The sequence below is a fragment of the Miscanthus floridulus genome, chromosome 1, assembly GCF_019320115.1.
Source record: "Miscanthus floridulus cultivar M001 chromosome 1, ASM1932011v1, whole genome shotgun sequence".
Classification (NCBI taxonomy): Eukaryota; Viridiplantae; Streptophyta; class Magnoliopsida; order Poales; family Poaceae; genus Miscanthus; species Miscanthus floridulus.
The window spans coordinates 154,776,011-154,795,050 of NC_089580.1; the positions used below are offsets into that span (position 1 = coordinate 154,776,011).

At 42.1% G+C, this 19,040-nt stretch overlaps 1 protein-coding gene across 1 annotated transcript; it reads right to left on the reverse strand.

Moving 5' to 3' along the window:
• Positions 1-1,123: 1,123 nt before the first annotated feature.
• On the reverse strand, positions 1,124-2,686 carry LOC136498622 (peroxidase 2-like). The gene is made up of 2 exons (XM_066494514.1): positions 2,337-2,686; positions 1,124-2,195 (listed from the first exon to the last, which is right to left on the reverse strand). Exons 1-2 carry the CDS (start codon positions 2,574-2,576, stop codon positions 1,422-1,424), a joined length of 1,014 nt encoding a protein of 337 aa, XP_066350611.1. The 5' UTR covers positions 2,577-2,686; the 3' UTR covers positions 1,124-1,421.
• Between the last annotated feature and the right edge of the window lie 16,354 nt (positions 2,687-19,040).

Below are 19,040 nucleotides of genomic sequence, written 5' to 3' on the forward strand. Positions count from 1 at the left end.
TAAGTCTATTTGGCTTGGAATTTGACATTCCATCATTTTTCAAAGTCCACATATAAGCCTATCTCAAATTCATAGGGTGAGAGATGGAAATTGATTTTATTGATCACCATGTTATAATTTTCTACTTTACAACTTATAACACGCTCTTCAACTCGCTCCCCTACGGTTAAAATACAATATATAAGTATCCCTCTCGTATGGCCAACAATAATATACAAATATATTTCATATACAACCATATTAGCTTAAATAATTTATATCTAAATTATGATTATTAAAATGAATTCAATTCCAATGATCCAAACAGGGCTAAAGAAAATTAATTTTTTCTATAATAAAATTTTAGAGAAAGAAGAGAGGGGATATGGTAATTGTTGGAGTTGCTTTTGGACTTGGGATGTAAGAGCATCTCCAGGAGTATCCCATGTCCCTTTCATATCCATGGTTTTTGCGAAAAAAGAGAAAAACGCATCTCTAAAAGTACCGTATATGTCTTCCCCATCTTTTAGCGATTCACAAACAGGCCGGCATCACACGTAAAAATGCGCGCAACCTTTCACGCGCACATCGCTCTTCCCCTAGCCGTCTTTTCTTTCCCGCGCGGCACTGCGACCGGCCGTCTTTTCCTTCTCTTGGTGGCTGGCAGCAGGCTCTGGTGCTGCCGGCTTGCCTGCTGCTGCTTTGTGATGCTAGGCTTCCTGATGGTGACTTCGCGAGGCTGGGTGGGCTGCAGTGCCTGGTAGGCGGCTGGGAGATCCTGCGGCCTCCTGGGAGGTCCTGCTGCGGGCTGAGCAGGGAGGCCACCGTGGTTGGCTGCCGCCGGCTGGGGCAAGCTACAGATCGGAACAAGCGTGCAGGAACCGGCGGCGGTAGATTGAACTTGCGGTTCCGATCTCCCGCGAAAAAAAATGCCGCGACCCAAAATTGTGGGTGGGCTTAGAAATTTGATATTTTAAAATCAAATATGGAGTACTCTGGGAGATGACTTCTTTTTTTCCTTTTCATACTTTTCTGGGAGTTGACAAATACATATTTTGGGGAATAAAATATGAGTTACTATTGGAGATGCTCTAACTAAAAAAGAGTCAATCCAAACATAGCTTCTCGGGACAGAGGTAGTATATGAACTGAACTTATTAAACTTTATATTCAATAGCAATCCAAATATAGAAACACAAACCAAAGAATAACAGATACAAAACTCTCAAGGCTTTGAAGTTTGAACAAATCAAAGGCAAATGAGGAAGACACGAAGAAAATAACAACAGTTGCCATGTCGTACAACAACACGCTTGCAGCTCATGAACAAATTAAACACCACCAACAATGGTTGTACCGATTGATCCTTCACCAATCACCGTGCGTTTTTTTTTTTTTTTTGGTCTTCCACATTGCACTGGGGCAAGTTGATCAACAAGTCGCTAGTAGTGATTGATCGCCCTGCAGTTCTTCCTGACCTGGCCTTGGTACCCGGTCTTCACTTCGATGCTGGCCATCTTCACCATGGCCTTCTCGAACTTGTCCTCCCACCACCCGGGGATATTGGCGTTGTCCAGCACCAGCTTGGCCGTCTCCCCCGACGTGAGCAGGTCGGCGTCAGAGGTGAAGAGCACGGTGTGCGACAGCACGTTCTTGTAGTACTGGTTGTCCATGGCGTTGGGCGTCACAACGTCCTGCATCACCGTGGGGTCGTTGCTGCTCGTCGGGTTGGCCGGGCAGCGGCTCTTGAGGAACCCGGCTAGCCCGGGGCTGATGTCGGAGGGGACCGAGGCATTGAGGCGGTCGGAGACGAAGGACGAGCAGTGCGAGCGGCCGACGGTATGCGCGCCGGAGAGCACGACCAGGTCCTCCACCGACATCCCCTTGACGGCGAAGCTGGAGACGAGGGTACTGAGGTTGGACGTGGGCGGGACCAGGAACTTGAGCGACTCGGAGGCGTTGGAGAAGGTGCCGTCCAGGCGGCCCGCTGGCATGTCGAAGCTGAGCTTGCCGCCGCTCAGGAAGCAGGACGCGTCGCGGGCCGCGAAGGCGATGATGTCGGCGCAGGAGACAACCCCGGGGCATGCGGCCTCCAGGGCGTCCTTGATGGCGTCGATCAGCTCGAACCCGCGCAGGCTTGGGTTGTTGGGCGCGCTTGTCTTCTCCGGCGTCGGGCTGAACGGGGTCGGGTCCAGAAGCACGGAAGCATCACAGCCCTAGATAGTCAACAGTGAAATAAGGCAGTAACAGTGAGTCGTCTATAGATTAGCTACTTTATACTCCTATAGTTTTGTAAGGACGATGTATATATACGTTGCAATGTAATAAATCGATTCTTGGATGATAAAGTAAAGTACCTCGACGAAGCAGTCATGGAAGAGCATACGGATGACAGCGGCGCCATTGCCAGGGTTCTGGGCGATGGCCTTCTCCATGATGGCCTTCACGATGGCCTCAGCCTGGGGACACTTGTAACGGTAGTACCCTAGCTCCAGAGGGTAGTAAGGGCTGGCCTGACACGCCACGGCTAGGAGCAGCAAGCTAAGTAGTGCGGCGAAAACGGACGACATCTTCGGTGAAGTAGCAGTAATGGCCATGTCTGCTATATGTGCTTGGTATCTCTTCCGGCCACTCGCTCTAAGAGAGGTTTGATCGAGTCAAAGAGAAACTCAGATTGTGATGTGATGAGAAAGAAATAACAAGTGATGGGAGTAGTTGCTCAAGTGAGGAGATATTTATAGCTGGAAGCAGGCCGAAGGGGTGCAACATTGACCATATGTCATTATGCTAGCCATATGGACAACACGCATGGGCTTAAAATTTGAACAAGAGCTAGTTTGGTGAGCAATTTGCTCTACCATTTTTTACTCGTTAATTACCTTTCCGAGCGTGGTACGGTGCAAGGAAAAAATGAGGATTAAGTGCTTTATTAGTCTGTTAGACAGCAGCACTTCACTAACCCTGACAGAGGCTTCTCAGCAACGAATGAGAACTGTAGTCCAAAGTCAGATATGCATCCAGCTAGCTAGTCACCTTGAAACTAGCAATAACATATTCGTGCCAAGTGCACGACTATATATATATGTGTGATTGTATAATGCATATATAACTACGGATTTGCTGGATCAATCTATGATAGTTAATTGATTTTGCAAGCAGCTTCAACATCTAGATATCTACTATCATAACACCAACGTAATTGTGTGTCCTAATCTACAGTGTGTTTAATTATTTTACTTTCTTATTACATTCAACAAATGTAGACAGTACACATATATATTTTCCCACATTTATCGTATGATTTGGGAAGTTTTTTTTTTTTTTGCGAACGAGCAATTTTGCCCGTATTTCATTAAGAAGAAGGTGATACAGAGATACAGCAAGAACACGCAGGTGGCGAAGAGTAGCATATGCACGGTTTGGCCTGTGAGCGTCAAGCCAAACCGGCGGCCCCAAACCAACTATGCCAAAGCGCACACACCAAGATCTATTACATGGTTAATAAATGAGCGACGGCCAGGGGAAACCAAAAATGGTTCAGTTCAACTACTACCATGATCTTCTGGGTCAAGGCCCTAAAACCAAAAATATAGAGACAGTGCACACTATTGTCTAAAATATCATGGCACTTTTAGTATGATCTTCTAGGTCAAGGCCCTAAAGCCTGCAACTATATACTACCTTTGGCCGCTTGAACCTTCGTCGCTGACTTGGATGGTTCAGTGTAGGATCTATCATCTGTGGTCATTTATATTAGCTATATATGCCCAGAAGCACCAATTATTTACTTACTTATTAGCTGTTGCGCGTGGCTAGTGATGTTTGTGCTCCGACGATCCGTGTTTGATTTGGTTTCTCTTGCATATTTCCCTGCTTTAATTGCTAACAATGGGGATGCATGTTTCCAGGCCGTTAGTTGAGAGGTCGGCTACTTAGAACGCTTCCCTCGACACGGATCAGTGCATGCCGGGTCAGACGAGTCACATGATTAGTAGTATATTCTTCACGGCTCGGATCAACAACGAAAAGGTAGTTTCAACAACCATACATATACTAAGCTCCAAGTCCGTTTTGACTAGGAACATGTATATATAGCTATACGTATGTATACCTGCTTCCACCATATGTTTTAGCATTATATGCATGCAACGCAATAAAAACAGACAGCTAGCTAGGCATGCTGTGTGCCGCCGGTGAAACGTAATTTTAGCATGAAACGTCAGGGATCGAGCTACTACTCCTACTACTAGCCAATAGCTACGCTCCACTCTTGGCGTAGTCTTTGACCAAACCGAATGGGATGTGTCTCCGGCCGGGAAAGTGCCTGGCTGGGGGCCAAAGTTACCATGACGTGTATGTGTCGGTGTGTGAGTGGTAGTTCGAAGGTTACATCCTCTACTTACCTAGCTATACGTGTACAAGAAGCTAGTGGTGCATGGAATTCGCGCGCCTCGAATTAGCTTGTATATATCTACAATATACTACCGGCATGCGCTAATATATAAAATTCTGGCTTACTTTTCAAATCGAATTGAGTACAGCTGGAGCAAACTAATCAGGAGCGTGGACGCTGGACGTCACCATGGTTTTGGAAATACCCAAATGACTTGAGGTGCAAGTAAACCTACAAATATCTCTTTATATTTATATTTATATATATATATATATATATATATATATTCGTCAGGCTCTGTTGGAAGATAAGTATTTTAAGGAAGAAAATTGGTATTATAGGAAAGGTGCTTAGTGATTGAAGTTACCTGAGTATCGTTTGAAGTATCTATCAGAATCTTGGAATCCTTTTGGTAAGTTATTTGGAGTAAGGTCAACAGGTGTGCAAAGTAAAGTGGGATCCTTATTAAGACGATGGAACTGCACGAGGAAGTAAAGAAAAATTCAAAGGCAGAGTATTCCTATCTCCTAGTCAATGTCGTCCGAATCTCGGGGACGAGAACAAAACTAGATACACATCATATGTGAGCCCAGAAAGTCAATTCTCACATATAGCTACAAATAAATGTAATATCAATAGATAATGCTTACATATAACGTACTTAGTATAAAGTATTTAGAGCTCATAAAAATATTGTTGGGAACTTGGAACATAAAGATTAAGGTGAAGGAGGTAGGGATTAAATTCCAGAAAGAAGCTGAAAAATTCCTAGAGATAGATATTCGTCTACTAAACGTATAAAAAACACACATATTTTGCACATAGAAACACGAGGTGCGACCGGCATGAATGCAACAAACACGTTTCTACCTTATGATAAATTTTAAATTAATGAAAATTTTTATTTTTCTATGTTTTCATGTGCACAAATTCACAAATAACTCATTTTAACTCTATTTTTAAAAGTGTCAAATTTTGGGGCGTTACAATTCTACCCCCCTTAAGATGAATCTCGTCCCCGAGATTCGGACGACATTGACTAGGAGATAGGAATACTCTGCCTTTGAATTTTTCTTTACTTCCTCGTGCAGTTCCATCGTCTTAATAAGGATCCCACTTTACTTTACACACCTGTTGACCTTACTCCAAATAATTTACCAAAAGGATTCCAAGATTCTGATAGATACTTCAAACGATACTCAGGTAACTTCAATCACTAAGCACCTTTCCTATAATACCAATTTTCTTCCTTAAAATACTTATCTTCCAACAGAGCCTGACGAATCTCTTAGTCAGAAGAAATTTCTACTATCAACCTTCAAAACATTAATGATTCCGGTCAAGTTGCTCAAACTTGGAATACAATTCTTAGTTCTTGGTGTCACCCGAACCTTCTTAGCATGATTCTCCGTTGCTAAGGGCATCGGTTGTGACTTCTACTTCTCCAGGTGATAGCACTTTTTCAAGTCATAATCAATCTCATTCCAACGAGGATATCATAAGCTTAAGACCAACTTAGTGAAGATGTCCTGTAGACTCTTATGATCCTCCTAGATGTCACTTTTACTTCCAAGAAGATATTACTTCCATGCCCCATAATAGATAACTCCAGATGCATGTTGGGTAGTTCAACTCACGCTTCCTTAGTTGACTTAATGAATTAGCCACTACTTTTCTTCTTGCATAAGGACACATCCCATACCTTGACAAGGTGCATCATTGTAGTTATGAAGCTCTTGTCCGGATCTGGCAAAGCTAGTACTTAGATTTTACTTCAACCTCTTCTTGGATTCCTTCAGCACTTAGCTGAGGTTTCTTGATCCAAACGAACTTAAAAGCTTCTCTAGTAGCTCTACCAAAATTTTGATGATCTTGGATAAATTTTTCTTGAACCTTTAATCAAACCTCATTGAGACTCTAAAGTTCTTTCACATATTTGGGTACCACCACGCTTTCGCTGCGCAAACTAGAACGTAGGATACTTCACCTTACAAATTCTTCAACTTGGCTACCCCCCTTAACAAAATATAAACTAGGGGACACCAAAGTATAGCTTGCATCTCCTTCTAGATGAGTTAACTAATATCAAGATGTTCTGACATCCCAACGATACTCTTGTGTACGGGCAAGAGCAAGAAACCTGAAATTTCTCACGAGCAGAAAACAGCAGCGTCGTAAAACGGCTGTAACTCTCATTCTGTTAATCCGATGAAGTTGTAGCTTATACCGTTGGAAAGCTTATAAAATTCTCCACAACTTCCTTATAGAACACTTTTCCAAATTCCTCAGTTTTCTTGGTTGAAAATGATACACAACAGAAACTGTTCTGGGTTCCAAACAGCACAGATGCATCGGCTTGTGATTTTTGTATCTCCATAACTAAAATAGCTATCAGGGTGATTCTTTTGCTCAGATAAAGATATTGAAGTCTACTATTGTCCATAATTTTTCCATAATTTTTTATCATCCAAAATCAGAGATATAAGACAAAGAGTGCAGGCTGCTCCGAATAGAGAGAACAGAGGAAAATCATAACCCAACTATTTATTTCACTCATCATTATACCTTAGGCTTATAAGCTAAATGAAATTATGGGGACACCCAACAAGATCATTGCAATCATTATAAAAATCCAAAACAAACATAAACATAATGACAATTCAAAAAACAATAAAGATGCACAATTCAATCATTGACTCAACTTGCGATACTATCGTCCTCATTATGCTAGGGGTAACAATCCTAAGACTTATCTTCAGATTACGCAAGAAGGTGATGAGAAACAGTTCTAATAGCATATCAAATCAAGGAGTGGAGATGAGAACAAGAACTTTAAAATAAGCACCAAGGTAGAGATGAATAGCAAGGGTAGAAATATAGTAGAGAAGAAAATATCAAGATTCATAGAGCAAGGGTTTTTGTAGCATCTTCTAAACCTTAAATCGGCCAATTTCTAACTTGGCTTGCGTCCTACAGTCAGCATTGCTCTGACACCACTTTGTAGTACCTGATTTTAAGAACAAAACTAGATACGCACCATATGTGAGCCCAGAAAGTCAATTCTCACATATAGCTACAAATAAAGGTAATATCAATAGATAATGCTTACATATAACGTACTTAGTATAAAGAATATAACCTTAGATAGCAAACAGCAGAAGACTACTCTGATCTTTAGGTGAAGACTCCAGTTCCATAGGGACAACTGACTAGTTGATCACAAGCCTAATTCCTCCACACTCTAGCAATCTGGTACCCATCCGGGATTTTTATCCAAATAATTGAAAAGTAATGCAAGCGTAAGTACATGTCGTACTCAACAAATATAACATGGGGTTCATGAGGCTCAAAAGGCTGACACTGGTTTAACTACGATTAGCTTTGAATGAGTCATCTCTTAGCAATTGAGTAACAACAAGTTTATCACAAGCCCATAAACACAACATGAAAAATGAATAGCATAAACAATAATTATTAGTGAGCATCTTTATCATCAGTATCATCAATGTTCATCATCTATTCCATAAATGTTCCAAGGCCGCTCGTGACCGTGAGCACGACTGATATACCAGTTTTACACTCTGCAGAGGTTGTACACTTTCACTGTGAGTCGTGATTCACCCTTTCGCCCGAGGTGATCAGCCTCTTGACCCACTACCAAGGAAGGTCGGCAGGGTTCACTATGAAGCCTTCCAAAGATTCGTCTAACAAGTTAGGGTCATTAGATTCACTCGGCAAACAGATATAGAAACCCCCTGTCGAATGGCACAATTCCATCACGGCTATACACATAAGAGTAGAGGCTGTCCTATACCCAATTTGGCAAGCCATTCTTACGCCAATAAAGGTAACCACTAACAAGCTAAAAAAGGTCCTCATACTGAGCTAAAGCCAGAGCCACGTAGCCCTCACAGCCGTACTGTAAGTCCCGAATGATCACTTACAGATAAGTCCTTAGGGAGAGGAATCTAGAGCACCATAAATATAGCCCAATGCTCTAGCCCCTTGTTCCATGTTGCTAAAAAGCATCTTTTAGTGTTTATTGCATATACCATTAGTCAAGTTACAAGATCATGGTCTTTAATTGAACACTAGCATCATACTACTCAAAGCAATACCCCATAGGTATCAAGGTACAAGGTTCAAAGTACTAGAAATTCTTTAATGACAGTCAAGGTAGACACATGCAATATGAATTAAATGATTAAAGGTGTATATGACAACAAGGAAGATCCCATGCTATACTTGCCTTAAACTTGCTTTACACCCAAAGCAACTTGCTTAGAGAAACCTCAACTTTATCTTCCATTCTGCAGCTTCTGGTTTCCAGCACTTATGTACGGTTCTCTTCTACTCATAGCATACACAAGCACATAGAAACATACAAGCAAACAAACATAAATAACTAAGCACAATACACCAATCATAATAAAAAGGGTTCTAAAGAGACGGCTCGTTGCTACGGTCACGGGAATGCAAGAGACGCCGAAAAGTAAACTACCGTTAAAAAGAACTAGCTACTGGAATATTTTGGTATTATAAAACAAATAAATATAAGCTTGTTTTGTTATAGCTAAGCAAAAGCCATGTGAAGTATATTAATTCAGATTAGTCAAATCATCTTTTAATTCAAAAGTTGAGTTAATACTAGTCATATTTTATTAATAAATACGGCCATATAATTTAAGTCAGATTAAACTTTAACATTTACAAAACAAAGGTGCATGTGAGAGCATATAAACAAGTTTTATATGGCCTTGTTTATCCTAAGCAAATTATAATTAAGAAACACATTTATGTTAGCAATTAATCATATTAATATTTGTATATAAAACACCGAAGTATAAAATCTATATTTATTTTATTAATGAAACTAGTTGCATAAACATTAATTCAATTAAGATTTAAATTATAAGCACTTGTGACATGATGAACATCGAGAATCGATTTGAAGTGAGTGCAACATGGAAACCAATCGAAACAAAGCTAAAACGATTGGATGACAGAGGTTTGAACCCACAAAGACTTTCTATGTAACAAACATGGGTAGTAAAGGGTTCTGGATGACCATGGACAAATTGATATCAAAAGATCTGAATTTGTGTTAGAGTTTGAAGAGCTAGATAATGGGGTTATACATGCACGGGTGACGTTAATTGCTCATATGCATGTAAGCCTCCATGCCTTGCATGATGTACGTAGGCACACACATGTGGACATGGTGGATGGCGGGTCTCTCGGTAGCAGCAGGAGCAAGGGCAGCTGAGCTCACTCAAACTGACTGGGACAGAGAGCAAGGGACAGGCTACCTAGGCTCGTATACTCCGGTAGCAGAAAACAGCGGTGCGCGGCAATGCAGCAGAGCGGTAGCATGCCTTGCAGAACTTGCAGTACTACACACGGTTATGGCCAAACTAGATGATGCACGAGCAGCAACAACGGCTAAAATGACATCGGGACATGAACCAAAGAAACAAGGAGTATTTGTAGAGGCTCACCAGCGCTGGTCGACGGGTAGGTTCGCCAGCAGCGGTGTTTTCTTGGAGCTAGACCAACGTCGCAGCAGCTGACCGCTGGCAGTCTGATCCAACTAAAGCGGTGACGATGACTTTCTACAAGAGCTCGGCAATATCGTGTGTTGTGTGAGCTACGGGGCAAAAAGAGAAAGGGAAGCGTCGACGGATTCATCACCTCGATTCGAACCTCGGCAACGGTGTAGCGAACGGCGGTGAAGCAACTGGTGGTGCCAGTGGCGGTGGCGGCATGTCTTCATGGACAAAGAGCTCCAGCGATAAGTAGAAGAACGATGACGTACAGCTCGACGGGGCGGCAACGAGCAGCGCGGCGGCGACGGCGACGGTGAGAGAAGAAGAAAAATCTAATTTACTACACGAGGGATTTCCCAAACTAGAGGCTCCCCTTACGGTAGTTTTGATGTTTTTTTGCCCAAGGGGTTGGTACATATTTATAGGAAGAAAAACTCCCCACATCTACATCAACTAGCAATATGATACTAATTGATGTTGCACCATCTACATTTACTAATGGGCCTAAATAATCATTAAAGTCCATTAGTAAATAAATGCATGGGCTTTTAGGATTTATTAGGATTATTGCACATGGGCTTTGAGCGTTGGAAAAAATGAGAGATTTATTATTTTCGGAATTAATTAATTTCATGGATAAAATAATTCTAGAAAAGTCTAGAATTGATATTTAAGCCACGAAAAATACTCCGAGACCTTTAAAAAATTAGGGAAAATTCTCAGAGACACTTTAGAACATGATGAACCCAAATAAAGTATTTGGAGCTCATAAAAATATTGTTGGGAACTTAGAACATAAAGATTAAGGTGAAGGAGGTAGGGATTAAATTTCAGAAAGAAGCTGAAAAATTCCTAGAGACAGATATTCGTCTACTAAACGTATAAAAACACACATTTTGCACATAGAAACACGAGGTGCGACCAGCATGAATGCAACAACACGTTTCTACCTTATGATAAATTTTAAATTAATGAAAATTTTTATTTTCTTATGTTTTCATGTGCACAAAAATTCACAAATAACTTATTTTAACTCTATTTTCAAAAGTGACAAATTTTAGGGTGTTACAATGTTACAATATATATATATATATACCATAACGTTATAGTAAACCACTTTTCTACCTCAAGCGGCTAGTAAACCACTTAGTAAGGAGTTACTATAATCTCGTAAATTAACATGGTAATTATCGTAACTCAAAGCGGCTACAGAATAAGTTATTTGTAGCCAGCTACAAGGTAAGAGTTCTATATATATATTTACCATAACGTTATAGTAAACCACTTAGTAAGGAGTTACTATAATATTGTAAATTAACATAGTAATTATCGTAACTCAAAGCGGCTATAGAATAAGTTATTTTGTAGCCAGCTACAGATAAATATATATATATACTCTTCTTTAAAATAAGAAACCACTTTTTCCATTTATAAGGAGCGTGCATAAAGTCTACATCAAGGTTTCTTCCCTTCATAAGTCATCGTTTGATGACGGCCAAAATTCATCCTCTCCTTTTCGATATACATGTTTCTAGGGAAAAATTATATAAGGTTGAAAACATACAAAATGAAAACATATAAATTTAACTTCACTATTATCTATGTTGGATTTAATTAGGCTTGGCGTATCCTTATTTCCAATTAAATCATACCCCTTTCACTCCAAATTATAAGCTGTTTTGGCTTGTCTACATATATTATTGTTTTAACTATGCATCCAGACATAGTGTATATCTAAGTACATAGAAAAATTATATATGTATCTAGAAAACCCAAAGGTATTATAATTTGGAATGAAAAGAGAGTATATCCCAAGATCCGTAATTAATGCTAGGAGGGTGTGCATTTGTACCATATATGTGAACTGAGAGGAATATGAACATACTTATTATGTCAATCTATGTTTCACTTGTTCTGAGGTTGGAGACAAACAATAGGCGCACCAAATGTGTGCACATACGTATGCTCACCGAGCGAGTCATGTCGTGCCATGCGTGCATGTGCATTTCAATATAAGTGACGTGGTGTGCTACATCCTCTTGGTTCTGGATCGGACTTCCACTGCCATTGCAACAAGTGTTTTTTTTTTTTTTTGGGGGGGGGGGGGGGGGGGGATAGAGCAATCACACAAAATTTCTTGCTGATTCTGTCCCTTCTTATATGCACTCGGTATTGATCCCTAATGATCAAGAAGTAATCAACTACACTGCAAAAACGTAGATCAACTACATCAAGCAGTTCAATATCTCATGAACCAAAAAATAGTGTTGCCAATTTATTCCTTCACGGAATCCCAATCCATCTTAGTTGGTCTAAGAGACATAATTTATGTTTTAGGACATATATGACCTAGACTTGGACATTAGTACGTTTTTCTATCACTACTTATGTCATGTAATATAGAAAATCTTTCACTGAAAAGGATAGTTTCTTGGTACGATGTCCTATGCTATAGAAACTGCTAATAGTTTATTGCATTGGGAGTGCCCTTATGTACCAGGACCGACGATAGGGTTGCCACCATAACGATTCCAGCTTTGAAGAAATTGCCCGAGATGTCTGCAGCTAGGAGTAAAATCTGAAGGTGACATTTGCTGACCTAAAATTTCAAGTTGTAAACACGAGGTTTTCATTCCCAATTTTGATATGCATCCGACAGGTATATATAGCACACGTACTTGCATTGCGTAACATAGCAATATCAGCTAGTAGTTCAAATATAAAAAAAAAAACTCCTTTATAATAGGTACGGATAAAATTAGAGAGGATGAAAAATGGATAATAATGATATGGATTTAGGTTTGGCTAACTATGGATATGACCATATCCTTTCCAGTGGCAGGCATAGTGTTCAATTGGGATGATGTGATCCTGTTAGATATGGTACTTGGTGACATTGTTGGCTAGCCTTGACACCGCTTGGCCTCCCTGGCGCCCTTAGAAGCATTTTAGAATATATATCCTAGTATATAATCTCTAGACGTTACTGTTTTCTACATATAATATAAGCAACGGTTTTATCGACGAAATCTAGTCTGCAGCCTACCGAGGGGTATATCCACGGTAGTAGATGAATCGGTGGAGGTGCGCGTGATACGAACCAGACGGTAACAAAGACACAAGATACAAGATTTATACGGTTCAGACCGTCAGCTTGACGTAACACCATACGTCATGTGCTCTATTATTTTATATTGATTGTGTAATAGATTCGATATCTCGTCTAGGGGACCTCCGCCTCTCCTTATATACTCTGGAGGGGTAGGGTTACAAGAAAAATATCCTATTTGGTATTATACAATAAATCACATTTTCATGTAATATTGCAGTGCATGCCTTGATCTTGTGGGCTGGACCACCTTTGGGGCGTGGCCTATGTCTTGTCTTGTGGGTACCGGGAGCCCCACACCTAGTCCCCGAGCGCCTTGTATCCTTTGAGCAATGCTGTCTTGAACAAGTCCGAGCAGTTTGACGTAAAGCCGATCAGTTTAACCGGTGATCCGAGCGATGGAAGTCGAAGCCGACCAGTTTAACTGAAGAACTGAGCGGTGAAAGTCGAAGTCGACCGGTTTAACTGGTACGCAGATCTCGGACTTAGCCAAGTAAGGCTTGCCAGAAGGATGTAACAGGCTCAAGATAAAAATTTGAAAATTGTCCACCTTAGGCGAAGTGTAGCCACTTAGACTCTATTTGCGAGAAATCATCCATTGTTTTAGTCAATAAGGAGGGAAAATCAAGAAAAGAGCACTACATTCACCGCTAGGTGAAGTGTAGCCACTTAGTCCCCGAGCCTGCTTGAAGATGAAGAATGAATCTTGTAGCAGGGTCAAAGAAAATAAATCTAAAAGCTTATCGACATATTTTGACATGTGCGTATCAAGACCCGGACGTGCTGTCCAAGATCAGCATCCTGATCCGACTAGCATGGAGCAAGCTGATAGCACACCGATGAGACATAGCAAGATCCGACAGCCAAGGGAGTTCCCAGCTTAGCTGGCGACTCATGCACGAAGAATCCAAACACTGAGTCCCCAGCTTAGCTGGCGATGAAGCGACGAACAATCCAAACGCCGAGGAGTCCCTAGCTTATCTGGCGATGAAGCGATGAACAATCCAAATGCCCGAGGTGTCCCCAGCTTAGTTGGCGAGCCCCCCAGCGTAGCGGACGATGAAGCGACAAACAATCCAAACACCGAGGAGTCCCTAGCTTAGCTAGCGAGCCCCCAGCGTAGCTGACGATGAAGCGACGGACAATCCGACTAGTTGGTTGGCGAAGAATCGAGCACCGAGTAGCCCAACCAACTGGTTGGCGACAAAGTGAGAGCCAAGTAGAAGTGAGCAACGAACAGTCCAACTAGCTGGTTAGCGACAAAGGTCATGAACCTAGCGGTCCGACTAGTTGATCGGCAGAGAAGACAGCGACAGAGCTTGCCGGAGACATCGACCTTAGGTGAAGTGTACACACTTAGGCTTCGTTGGCGAAGTCAGATGATCAACATCCATGACTTAATCAAAGAGGATGTTAGTATTGATACATGTGCCGCAAGGTGTAATGTATACATTGTAGTCCCCAAGCCCTGACAGTAGGTGAAGAAGACACCTGGTGTCAGGATCAAAGAATATCAACAACTGAGAAAGAAAACGGGAACTTAGAGCATCTCTAAGAGTTTCCTAAATATTCCTCCTAAAAAGTCTATGTTTACCAACTCCTAAAAAGGTTTTAGGAGAAAAAAGAAGTTCATCTCCAATAGTTCCTAATATTTAACTTCTAAAAAATCAAATGCTCCGTTGTCGGCGTCCCCGAGCCCCGACGATAGAGTCCCGCCGGAGCTCCACTGCAAGATTTGCAACAAAGTGATGGCGGACGCGGTGGTGGTCTCTAGGTGCTGCTTCGGCAGTTTCTGCGGCGTGTGCAATCATGGGCCAAGGTCACCGCCAAGTCTAGGTGCATGTGCAGCGCGCAGGTGCGCGCCGACGACCTGATCCCCAACTTGACGCTGCGTGTAGCCATCGCCAAACTGCTCGCTACGAAGGCTGCCGACAGCGGATCAGCTAGCACAAACAATCGGAAGAGCTCCGCCGGCAGCAATGCAGAGCCCACGTCGCGGAGTCCGGTCGCCTCGCAGGAGGACCACAGCCATGTGTCGGCTACTGCCGCCTAGAGCACAGCGATGGGAACGCATCATCATCGACGTTGAAGAGCGCGGCAGCTCCGGTGACGACACGTGAGCCAGCAAGAACGAAGCAGACTACGGCGTCTCCGCGCGTGGCTTCGTTCGCGTAAAGTTACGCGGAAGGGGGAGGAATCTCCCAAGTCCTAAAAGATTAGGAGTAAATATTAGAAGTTATTGGAGAGGGTTTTTTTCATCTTTCTAAAAATAAATATATATATATACTCTTCTTTAAAATAAGAAACCACTTTTTCCATTTATAAGGAGCGTGCATAAAGTCTACATCAAGGTTTCTTCCCTTCATAAGTCATCGTTTGATGACGGCCAAAATTCATCCTCTCCTTTTCGATATACATGTTTCTAGGGAAAAATTATATAAGGTTGAAAACATACAAAATGAAAACATATAAATTTAACTTCACTATTATCTATGTTGGATTTAATTAGGCTTGGCGTATCCTTATTTCCAATTAAATCATACCCCTTTCACTCCAAATTATAAGCTGTTTTTGGCTTGTCTACATATATTATTGTTTTAACTATGCATCCAGACATAGTGTATATCTAAGTACATAGAAAAACTATATATGTATCTAGAAAACCCAAAGATATTATAATTTGGAATGAAAGGAGAGTATATCCCAAGATCCATAATTAATGCTAGGAGGATGTGCATTTGTACCATATATGTGAAACTGAGAGGAATATGAACATACTTATTAGGTCAATCTATGTTTCACTTGTTCTGAGGTTGGAGACAAACAATAGGCGCGCCAAATGTGTGCACATACGTATGCTCACCGAGCGAGTCATGTCGTGCCATGCGTGCATGTGCATTTCAATATAAGTGACGTGGTGTGCTACATCCTCTTGGTTCTGGATCGGACTTCCACTGCCATTGCAACAAGTGCTTTTTTTTTTTTTGGGGGGGGGGGGGGGGGGGGGGTGGCGCGGATAGAGCAATCACACAAAATTTCTTGCTGATTCTGTCCCTTCTTATATGCACTCGGTATTGATCCCTAATGATCAAGAAGTAATCAACTACACTGCAAAAACGTAGATCAACTACATCAAGCAGTTCAATATCTCATGAACCAAAAAATAGTGTTGCCAATTTATTCCTTCACGGAATCCCAATCCATCTTAGTTGGTCTAAGAGACATAATTTATGTTTTAGGACATATATGACCTAGACTTGGACATTAGTACGTTTTTCTATCACTACTTATGTCATGTAATATAGAAAATCTTTCACTGAAAAGGATAGTTTCTTGGTACGATGTCCTATGCTATAGAAACTGCTAATAGTTTATTGCATTGGGAGTGCCCTTATGTACCAGGACCGACGATAGGGTTGCCACCATAACGATTCCAGCTTTGAAGAAATTGCCCGAGATGTCTGCAGCTAGGAGTAAAATCTGAAGGTGACATTTGCTGACCTAAAATTTCAAGTTGTAAACACGAGGTTTTCATTCCCAATTTTGATATGCATCCGACAGGTATATATAGCACACGTACTTGCATTGCGTAACATAGCAATATCAGCTAGTAGTTCAAATATAAAAAAAAAAACTCCTTTATAATAGGTACGGATAAAATTAGAGAGGATGAAAAATGGATAATAATGATATGGATTTAGGTTTGGATAACTATGGATATGACCATATCCTTTCCAGTGGCAGGCATAGTGTTCAATAACTAGGATGATGTGATCCTGTTAGATATGGCACTTGGTGACATTGTTGGCTAGCCTTGACACGGCTTGGCCTCCCTGGCGCCCTTAGAAGCATTTTAGAATATATATCCTAGTATATAATCTCTAGACGTTACTGTTTTCTACATATAATATAAGCAACGGTTTTGTCGACAAAATCTAGTCTGCAGTCTACCGAGGGGTATACCCACAGTAGTAGATGAATCGGTGGAGGTGCGCGTGATACGAACTAGACGGTAACAAAGACACAAGATACAAGATTTATACGGTTTAGGCTGTCAGCTTGACGTAACACCATACGTTCTGTGCTCTGTTATTTTATATTGATTGTGTATTAGATTCGATATCTCGTCTAGGGGACCCATGCCTCTCCTTATATACTCTGGAGGGGTAGGGTTATAAGAAAAATATCCTATTTGGTATTATACAATAAATCACATTTTCATGTAATATTGCAGTGCATGCCTTGATCTTGTGGGCTGGACCACCTTTGGGGCGTGGCCTATGTCTTGTCTTGTGGGTACCGGGAGCCCCACACCTAGTCCCCGAGCGCCTTGTATCCTTTGAGCAATGCTGTCTTGAACAAGTCCGAGCAGTTTGACGTAAAGCCGATCAGTTTAACCGGTGATCCGAGCGATGGAAGTCGAAGCCGACCAGTTTAACTGAAGAACTGAGCGGTGAAAGTCGAAGTCGACCGGTTTAACTGGTACGCAGATCTCGGACTTAGCCAAGTAAGGCTTGCCAGAAGGATGTAACAGGCTCAAGATAAAAATTTGAAAATTGTCCACCTTAGGCGAAGTGTAGCCACTTAGACTCTATTTGCGAGAAATCATCCATTGTTTTAGTCAATAAGGAGGGAAAATCAAGAAAAGAGCACTACATTCACCGCTAGGTGAAGTGTAGCCACTTAGTCCCCGAGCCTGCTTGAAGATGAAGAATGAATCTTGTAGCAGGGTCAAAGAAAATAAATCTAAAAAGCTTATCGACATATTTTGACATGTGCGTATCAAGACCCGGACGTGCTGTCCAAGATCAGCATCCTGATCCGACTAGCATGGAGCAAGCTGATAGCACACCGATGAGACATAGCAAGATCCGACAGCCAAGGGAGTTCCCAGCTTAGCTGGCGACTCATGCACGAAGAATCCAAACACTGAGTCCCCAGCTTAGCTGGCGATGAAGCGACGAACAATCCAAACGCCGAGGAGTCCCTAGCTTATCTGGCGATGAAGCGATGAACAATCCAAATGCCGAGGTGTCCCCAGCTTAGTTGGCGAGCCCCCAGCGTAGCGGACGATGAAGCGACAAACAATCCAAACACCGAGGAGTCCCTAGCTTAGCTAGCGAGCCCCCAGCAGTAGCTGACGATGAAGCGACGGACAATCCGACTAGTTGGTTGGCGAAGAATCGAGCACCGAGTAGCCCAACCAACTGGTTGGCGACAAAGTGAGAGCCAAGTAGAAGTGAGCAACGAACAGTCCAACTAGCTGGTTAGCGACAAAGGTCATGAACCTAGCGGTCCGACTAGTTGATCGGCAGAGAAGACAAGCGACAGAGCTTGCCGGAGACATCGACCTTAGGTGAAGTGTACACACTTAGGCTTCGTTGGCGAAGTCAGATGATCAACATCCATGACTTAATCAAAGAGGATGTTAGTATTGATACATGTGCCGCAAGGTGTAATGTATACATTGTAGTCCCCAAGCCTGACAGTAGGTGAAGAAGACACCTGGTGTCAGGATCAAAGAATATCAACAACTGAGAAAGAAAACGGGAACTTAGAGCATCTCTAAGAGTTTCCTAAATATTCCTCCTAAAAAGTCTATGTTTACCAACTCCTAAAAAGGTTTTAGGAGAAAAAAGAAGTTCATCTCCAATAGTTCCTAATATTTAACTTCTAAAAAATCAAATGCTCCGTTGTCGGCGTCCCCGAGCCCCGACGATAGAGTCCCGCCGGAGCTCCACTGCAAGATTTGCAACAAAGTGATGGCGGACGCGGTGGTGGTCTCTAGGTGCTGCTTCGGCAGTTTCTGCGGCGTGTGCAATCATGGGCCAGGTCACCGCCAAGTCTAGGTGCATGTGCAGCGCGCAGGTGCGCGCCGACGACCTGATCCCCAACTTGACGCTGCGTGTAGCCATCGCCAAACTGCTCGCTACGAAGGCTGCCGACAGCGGATCAGCTAGCACAAACAATCGGAAGAGCTCCGCCGGCAGCAATGCAGAGCCCACGTCGCGGA